This window comes from Monomorium pharaonis, chromosome 8 (assembly GCF_013373865.1).
Source record: "Monomorium pharaonis isolate MP-MQ-018 chromosome 8, ASM1337386v2, whole genome shotgun sequence".
NCBI lineage: Eukaryota > Metazoa > Arthropoda > Insecta > Hymenoptera > Formicidae > Monomorium > Monomorium pharaonis.
The window spans coordinates 4006168-4016004 of record NC_050474.1 but is presented as its reverse complement, the minus strand read 5'-3'; the positions used below and the strand labels follow the sequence as shown (position 1 = coordinate 4016004).

Sequence of the window (9837 nt, the reverse complement as noted above, 5' to 3'; positions counted from 1 at the left end):
TGAATTTATGAATATACTATGTAGTAAAAGAAGAAGAATACAATTTGATATCTGCATATTTTAAACAATAACGCAGAGTTGTCTTCGTAACATGCAATGATTTACGTGCGTACTAAAAATAATCATAAATTAATCATAAAAAATTAATTTAAAAAGTTTAAGATTATCGTAATAAATTATACGTGTCATAATTTGTTATCTATACAGCATTATATAAGTTATAAAATTTATGCATGCATACGAAAAATAAATCCAATAAATTAAACACTAAATTTACAATTTGTTTCAAAATTTGTTATAATACTATTATTTTTTATTCATAAATTTATTAAAGATGAATTAATTAATTTTTCACAATTTTATAAGAAATTAATCCATTAAAAGACATTAAAAATACATTAAAACATTTAAATAAATGTTCTGTAAAATTAATATATTGTATCAAGCGACAGATGCGGTAGCGGCGCGATGTTAGATATATTAAGTACGCAAACTTTACTGCGCAAATTTCGCAACGCTACTGAAATTTAGCTGTGAAATATACTTTCAGTTAAAGTAAAATTATAATAAAAAATCTAATGGCAATTTTATTATATAACATTAATATGAGCTTTTGATTGCAACCAGTCCGATAAAAATTGGTACCGTCAATTCTGAGATCTCGAGATCTTTTGTATGAAAAAGCTCACTTGAGTTATTTTTCACAGATTCACATGTACACACATAAAACCAGTTTGTCGTTCAAGGGGCTTCACAATGTGCCTACATACAATTTTAGAAAACTAAAATAAAAATTACTTTGTAATGTAAGTTGTAAATATTGGTACTCGAAAAAAATATAATAAAATTAATAAATATAAAATAAATATATAATAACAACAAGAAATAATATACATATATATGTAAATGTCAAAATCTCGTTGGTTGATTTTAATCCCTTAATCATTTAATCATCAAGCCTATATAAGCCCAACTTAGAATTTATATAAAAAGACAATAAATGCATTAAAATTGAAATGTTTATTGCATATAATTGTTGGGTAATTGCATTGATAATATTTTCATTTTTCAAACATTATTTTTAAATAAATGTTTATTAAATTTTTTTAAGTCTTTTTTAAAATATACTTGACTAATTGTATTGATCTCAAGTTTATTTTTAAAAGCACGCGTTTATGTACGTGGCGTATCTTTTTAAGGTTTTTTGATGGGTTACATTAATCTTATATATTTTGTTTTTTGATCAATATTATTTTTTCAATTGTGTCATTAATAAACACAACATATTACGTAAACTATTCTATCATGGTATATGTCTTCTTCATTATAGTGCACAGGTCCTCAATAAACTGCAGAAAAAAATTATTTATTAATATCAACGAATTAAAAAACAATCAGAAAGCATAACATAAGAGTTTGCCGGAGTTTAAAAGTTAAATTGTTTAAAATTATATTGTGTCATGCAGTATTAGAATGTTTCTAATAAGATAGATATTTATAATTTTGTAAATAGATCGAATTGTAAATGAAAAAGTCATATACATATGCTTAATACAATAAGTATATAAGTAATGATTTAAAAGAAAACAAATTGTAATATAACAGAGATAATCGAAATTAAAATTTATCGAATTACGAAAAACATATTTTATTCGTATTATACATACATCCTTAACTTTAGTAACGATCATGCCAAACTGGCATAATTAGGTACATCTCTCGCAGCTTGTTTTATAAAAGTATTTTCATATTAGCAATTAAATTGTGTTATATAAACTGATTATTGTTTGTTTCATTTAGGTAAAATACGCATATCAAATCGTAAAAACTATTTTATCCATTTGAGCGCCATAATCGTATTTGTAATTAAATCGCCGATTCAAATTCTTAACCTTAATAAGTTACGGGAATATACAAATAAGAATTTTATATACTATTTTACAATTACGTACAATTATCATAAATCACTCACCCGTCTCTTTAGAAGTTTTATTCTTTCTGCCACTTAACACTAGAAAGATCAAAGGTTTGCATTCATTAGTTTAGAAAAATAATCTTTTCTACGTTTGAAAGATAACAATTTGCAAAAATAAACCTCATAATTTAATTATTTGTTCTCGAAGATTTGTAAACACTCAATGTTTGTTTTAGCTCCTTAATTGATACTAATATAGAATTGATACTAATATAGAAGGAATTTGTTTGTCTTTATTTGCGATAAATCGTCAAAAGAATATTTTTACGTACATTTGTTCACTGTTATCTTTGACAACATGAAATATGGCTGCAAATATTTATAAGCCTTTTACAAGGGTAAAGTTTGCTTTGACATATTCTCTCAGAACCACCCTTCTCTGTAAAGCGTCAAAAACATCTGATCTTCAACGTATAAAATTAATCTGGCAAGATACGTAATAAATTTGTGCGCTTATGAATCATCTCGGACATTCGTCGTTTCGTCCGAATCTAATTTTAGGAACACAAGCATTCACATTTGATTTTCTCCTTTTTTATCATGAAGCTCACAGCCATTAAATATAGAATCGAGTGGTCATTGGTGAAATACGTCAATTAAGGCCTCGTTCACGAAAAATAGACATGAGGATAATTGTAAGTCCTTCCTGAAGATCACACGCAAATTAATCCATTCTCTTTGCCTTCCCTTCAAGCCGTACAATTTAGTGCATAAGCATTCGAATTATTTTTTAATTTTTAAACGCTACAAGTGTATAAACAGTTCTAATTGCTTTGAATACTATTAAAAACCAGAAGATTTTTCAAAGTCCTGAATAATGTTGAAAGTTTTAAAACTCTTGAATCTCTTGAGCATCTTTTGTTTGATTATTTAATATTTAAAATTTTTTAAAATAGAGAACTGTTTTTTTCTGTTTACGAAACAGATAATACATTGAGGTACTATATAATATATAATACTAAAATGTAAGAAAAAGATTTTAAAACGTTCAAGATTTAAATATTTTTTTTAATAATATTCAAAACGATTCCAAATTTTCGTCATATATTCGAAATAATTCGTAATGGCTCGAAGTCATTGCGCGGTTGCGCCGTACTGATAAACGCTTAAATATACTCCACGATAAATTTAAGATTGATGTATGTGCATTCTAATAAAAATGTATTGATACCGTAAAAAAAGAGTAGATACATATTTTGGATATATATATATATATACATTCGTGTACGTTTACATACTATAGAATAGTACCCTGGACAAATATGTTACAATCGTAACTACTAGCCGTCGTTATTAAACTAAAAAACTATATAAATAAGTTATATTAGTATTGGTCCTATACATTAACTAAACTCAGCAACCCTAAAACACGAAAGAAAGTAAGTCATACTTTGTGGTACCTTCAAGACGTACCAGTCTCTTCGACGGCAAATAGTTATCGTCTTGAAAGAATTTTCATCAAGAAATACCGCGGAAATCCATCATTTGTTTCTTGTGTCTTAACTGTTGTTGGGTCGTCAGAATTGGGACTTCGTATTCGCCATTTTAAAATATCATTACGAGATTACCGATTACAAAAAATATCGATGTCCATTGTTGTCTGCACAATTCTACGCGGTAGAAGATAACACTTGCGCTAACTATCCGTCCACTCGTAATTACATCTGATTTTACAAAATTCACACGTTCCGACAGTTTATCGGGCGGTCTTGATCTTCCAGCGCAGGAAGAGATACGCGGCGATTCGTAGCGTGATGAAGATAAGCAGGAGTGCGAGAATATCCAAAGTAAAGTCAGCATCGAGCATGTCCAGTTCCTCCAGGATCGTGTCCGGATTCTTGAAGTGGCAATACACCTAAAAACACATGAAAATTCAACAATACCATTCGCAACCGACTTCCACGACGCACAACTTCTCAGAATGTGCGTTTTCAAAACCCACCTGGAAACACTTAAGTTTTTCCCGGGCGTAACCGTAAATTATCAAAGCGGTTCCCTCGAAACCGTATCTGATGTAACTGAGGTACGTAATCCATCGTAAGTAAACTGGAATCGCATCGAAGCTGACGAAGAATCCTGAGAAGAGAAGAAAAGGCACCGACATAACTGGTGCCAGGAACACGCCATTCTGCACGTTCATAGCCGCGCCGACCACGAGACCCACTGATTGTGCGACGAAAGAAATCAGGAGGCAAGTACTCATGAACATGAAGAACCGCGTTACGTCCGGTGGCTGGCTCGTCGTAAAGTATACGATGGCGACGTACATTACACAAAATATGGTCTAAAAAGCAAAGGTAATCATTTATTTACCGTACAATGGCTAAATACATTTTATTTGTATCGTTACTCGGTAGAATACTTTACCTGAAATGGTATATCCGAAATCGTAATCGCTAAATAATAAGCTTTGAGAGAATACCATCTGTTGAAATTCTCTTTTAAAAGCACAGGCAGTTCTAGCGGAACTGTAAAGAAAAAAGAAATGAATGGTTTATATTTTATATAACGATAGTACTTCTTTATGAAAATTGATTTTCACGATCGCAAAAGTATAAGTATAATAAATCACAGGCAACTTACAGGATAAAATCGTAATTGTCATGGAAGTGTACATAAGGAACAGCATGTTGAAGAACAGGAATCCCAGATTGCTAAGTACTTTAGCACCGTCGTTTCCGATATCGTAATACAATGCGCTGATTAGCGCCGCCACCAGAATGTGAGCGAAAAGTCGGAGATACATGAGAGTCTGTAAACATATTAGAGTAATATTAAAATTAGATCATATAAAAATTGGAAAATACATGAGAAATGATGAAATATTTTACAAATAATCGTACAGTTATGAAGCTGCAATGTATAGAACTCGCGATTGGAAATAGAGTGGCACTTCTTCAAATACCTACCCAATCTCTACGACTGAAGAGTAAAGCGCGCTTCAGTATGATGTAGAATTGCTTAAATTCGGACGTGGCATATCTCTCCGGCGTTACTACGATGGATTCGTCCAGCAAAGCTACGTTGGCATTGTCCTTTTTGTCTGGATCCATAGATATTGCCACATCTAATGCTGAAATATTAATTTTAATGTTTACATTTGCTTTATATTACTTTATATTCCACTATAATAAAAACAAAGTATCCAAAACATGAATTTAATTTCAAAATAATTTGGGATAAGCAAATTGCTAAACAACAAGTGAGCTTTACAAATAAAGTTTTAACAAGAAACTTTCAAGCTTTTCCTATAAAAATTATAACTGCAGTGAAATAAAAAAAAGCTATGTTCCACATAGGATGGTTTCCAGGAGGAAAACACTTAATTCGTAATTACAAAAAATTATGCTAATTGAAGTTAAAGTTATGTATAAAGAATCGTCATGTTGCCGTTATTACGGAAATATTAAAAGACGTTATGTACCTTGTTTAGCAATGTCGTTTGTAGCATAACCGGAAATAAATTTTCCATTACTAATCTCGTTAGTTTTCTCTTCAGAAAACTTTTCTTCTAGATTACTGACGTCGTTCTTGTCTTTGATCTTCACTTTGTCCAAATTATCACCATTCTTCAAAATACCTGTCGCGGCAGTGCAATTGTTCATTCCTTCTTTCATCTCGGGGAACGAGTGTCCTTCGCGTATATCATATTTGCCGTTGTTAATCGCATTGATTAAATTTTTGATATTATCGCCGTACTCGCCACACGATACTTCAATGACTGAAAAATAGATTAGAAATTATGTCACAAATTTGTTTCACGTAATAAGATAATAAAATTACTAATTTTATAGATAAAAATAGATCTTATAAAGCTAATCTTGATTGTTTCGAAATTTCTTTCCTTTAAATTATTTTTTACTCTAATATAAAACTATTATAAAATATTGGCGCATTAGTCTGACATAAAAGTACTTACTAAACGACGCCGGGTTGTGATAGCTCGGACAATTAAGGCCAATTGTCCTAAGGAAAGGCACAAGTTGCGTTGTAGAACCTTGATAAACGCATTGACCCTCAGCCAATGTGTAGAGAGCATCAAACATTTCGAAAAGTCGCGCACTGGGCTGGTGAATGGTACATATTATTGTTCTGCCGCCACGTGACAGGGTTTTCAGTAACGAGATGCACTGGAAACAAGATGAGGAGTCCAAGCCACTGTGAACAACCGAATAAAACGAATTAGTGTTGTTGTATACTTACACTTTCATCTTCATATGCATATATTTGCTTCATATTTGTGACAGCATAAAAAAACAATTATACATATCTAAGCATGTTACATTATACATGCAATTTCATATATTTATTTATTTTCTTATTTATTTATCCGCGCAAAACATTCATCGTCCGTAATAAAGAGGTTCCGTGTCCTTTCTCTTCACTAATGATTGGCGAATGGCAACACTAAGTGACAGTAAATTCTTTTAAAGGGAGGGGAACCAAGTTCTTGGTTCAAGTACAAACCTTGATAGGACCGGTCATGATTTGCCTGCATGACATCGCCTTCTGTCATCATAAAAGAAACTGATACCGAACTTTACAGAATCGGTTGTGGAACAAAAAAATATTCTAAGGAGATGCGTGATTAGGTCAAGAAATCGAACTCAAACTTTGGACAGCATAAGTATGAAAAGTTTTTATATTACACACATGTCATTATGTTAATACGAACGGATGAGATCGCCAAAATCATCGCGTGCGATAACTCATGGAATGAAATGCGGTGCCATTGTAAATGCGAAAATTCCAATGTACCTCTCTTAGTGAAAGTTGTCGACGAAAAAGAAACATTTCAAAAACTGAGCATCATTTTACTTTCTCTCATGTTATGTACCTGGTATCCTTTTGTATCTGATTTCAACTCATATGTAAATAATAATTTCACTTATTCCAAGTATATAATACTTATTTATTCCAGATATTTGTATTCGGTATTCATATATTTAATCATTTTATATAACAACGTGTGATTTAAAATGTAAATCAACTTTTAGAGCAATGAAAAGTGCAAAGCATTAAAGACCGAATTAATTAATTAAATTTCAAAATTACTTATTTTATGGTGATAAACTTGACGGTGAGAAAAATAAAAATTTTTCGTGCAATCGTATAGTTGTACCTATACCTATTGCAAGATGCAGTTACAGAATTGTAAATCTGGAACGCGGCTGTTGAACTGTGAGAACTGAGAGTTCCTTGAAAGTTGCAAGGAGAAACGTGTGTGAATTATATATATATAGGATACATTTATTAAAATCTAAAAAAATGTGCTTATTTCCGCAACCTTGAAAAAAAATGGGCGACAGAGATATCCTGGTAACATTGGCCATGCGAAGATCAAGATTCGAAGATCAAGGAAATTGTTAAGGAAAAGCGGAGTTTCTCTCACAAGTCTTATTTAGAGAAAGCTAAAGAGACCGTTGAGATTTCCTGTAAGTTGATTGACTGGAGATATATTCAATCAAACCCTATAATATTTTCCTTGAACATTGTATATTTTTCTTCATCCCTCTCATTGAGTCAAAAAGTCATGTCATAAAATTTATCCTTAAATTAAAATTGTTGCATACACGAAGAATCCAAATTATATGTGGACATCACTTACGAAATAATTCATCGATATATTTATCTTAATACGATGTACATGTTCATCTAAATTATTATAATTACATCAGAATTTCAAAATTTATTTTCAAGCTTATGCAAAAGATTATAAATTTTATACAGATTTAAAAATTAAAAATTTAAGATTAAAAATTTAAAACTTACCTAGTTGGCTCATCGAAAAACATGATAGGGGGATTGTTCACTAATTCCAGAGCGATGGACAACCTTTTCTTTTGACCTCCGCTCAGGTTCGAGGTCATAGTACGGCGGTGTTCAGACAAGCCGAGAGTTTCAAGGATTTCCTGAATCTGTAAAAGAATTAATAAATATGTTGATTAATAAATCAGTAACATGTAAAGTTATATTTATCAATTGATTTTAAATATGAGCAAAGAGATATTGTAACGTAAAGGCAGAAAAATACGTAAAAATAGTACATTAACAATTTTTATGATTTGTATAATTATAGCGTCGATATAATATAATGTCGATAATTAACAGCACTGATCATATTCTACACAAAATAATTGTAAACGATCAGAATATTCTACACAAATATATATTGTACACAAAAAAATTGTACGTGGAAAAACTGTGCACAGGAATTACCTTTGAATTAAAAATTGCACACGGATATATTGCGTAGAAAAACTGTCTACTATACAGTTTTTTTACGCACAATATATCCGTGTGTAATTTTTAATTCAAGGATAATTCTTGTACACAGTTTTTCCACGTACAATTTTTTGTGTACAATATATTTATGTAGAATATTCTGACCGTGTACAATTATTTTGTATAAAATATGATCAATGCCTAATTAACTGTAATTGCACAAATTCTTTTAAATTTATAATAACTTCTTTCATAACACCAAAATACATGGAAACAAACAAAGAACGCAACAATAAATTTTACCGTTATGTGTAATATTTTTATATACATGCAGATATTTATTACATGTATTACACAAGGTGTTGCCTGTAATTCAATCAGAATAGTCTTAGAATATCTCTATTGTTTTTAATGATATAAAAAAGTATCAAAAGGAAATAGATATTGTTTTGGAGCAGCAAATATTACAACAAGCAGCTTTTTATATGTTTATTACTTTACGAGATTTCATGATAATCAACTTTTTTTAAATAAAATTGCATATTTTCATTACATTGATAATATAATTCATGAAAAAACAATTTTAATTACATAGAATATATTGACCTTAAGATAATCTTAAAAAAAAAAAAGAATTACATTTTAATCGTTTGTTTTTTGCGAATTACATTATTACGTTAATAAAAATATGTCTCATTCCATAAAAAAAAAAAATGATCTCTAAATGATTGAGTTACAAGATACACTGTATGCGAATGAATAACTGCATTCAACCGCACTTTGAAAAATTTGAGGCAAAAGATCAGATAGGAAGATTTAGCGTACCACTTCTTCTTTTTCTGCTTGGCTAACGTGCGAGCCGAGTTTAAGATTCGCTGCAACCTTCATAGCCTCCGCTACCGTTAGATTCATGTGAAGCTGATTATCCTGCATGATGTAGCAAGAGAGTTTCCTGAAGGCACTGAGGTTTCTTTCGTGACCGTTTATTGTAACACTGCCCTCTGCACCTGTCGTTCTAATAAGAAATTTCTAATGAATAACATGAATAATTAAATACCTATCTTGATTTCATAAAAAGTAATTTATAGAAGATGAGTATTTATAAACACGCATATTTATTCTGATCATTTTTATTAGCTGAATATAAAAACGTCTTTTATCCGTCAGTATTATGTAAAACGTTCGCTGAAGAAATTTAAACCGATCTTAGACGTTTCAAAGCTTTTTGATCAAAGGTACAGCCATTAATAATTTCTCAAATTTTGTTTGATCTCAGATTTCGTCGTGGGCAATATTATGGAAAGATTCTCGATCGGATGCGCAAAACGTGATATCGGGCACGTAGACACGCCATCCTGGCTTGACTATGAAACCGGTTTGGAAAACGCGATGGAAAAGAAGCGAACAAGCAGCGAAACAACTTTTACGCGGCAACAAATACATCGTAGGTCACGTTATTCGCATGCAGACTGCGTCGAGTCTGCTAGCTCTGCTACTGCAAACATTACGAAGATATCAAAAAGTTAATTGATCTTGAGACGTCATTACACAGCCAAAATTAGATAACTCGGAAGAAATCGAAAGTGACTCATATCACCAATTGCATTTATGTTATTTGCACTTTTCTTAAATTATAC

General features: G+C 31.0%; 1 protein-coding gene across 3 annotated transcripts in view; it reads right to left on the bottom strand.

The window, feature by feature from the left end:
• Window positions 1–1632: 1632 nt before the first annotated feature.
• Window positions 1633–9837, bottom strand: part of LOC105831744 (ATP-binding cassette sub-family G member 1) — a 30929-nt gene continuing 22724 nt past the window's right edge. For 2 of the 3 annotated variants that reach the window (XM_028190047.2, XM_012672114.3), the window contains 9 exons: window positions 9026–9215; window positions 7748–7893; window positions 5895–6133; window positions 5400–5696; window positions 4885–5048; window positions 4559–4727; window positions 4343–4443; window positions 3918–4259; window positions 3672–3830 (listed from right to left, as the gene is read on the bottom strand). In XM_028190047.2, coding sequence (XP_028045848.1) covers window positions 3672–3830; window positions 3918–4259; window positions 4343–4443; window positions 4559–4727; window positions 4885–5048; window positions 5400–5696; window positions 5895–6133; window positions 7748–7893; window positions 9026–9215 — 1807 coding nt within the window. Of the gene's footprint in view, window positions 3831–3917; window positions 4260–4342; window positions 4444–4558; window positions 4728–4884; window positions 5049–5399; window positions 5697–5894; window positions 6134–7747; window positions 7894–9025; window positions 9216–9837 lie in introns of all 3 variants that reach the window. The other variant, XM_036291165.1, reaches the window with a different exon arrangement.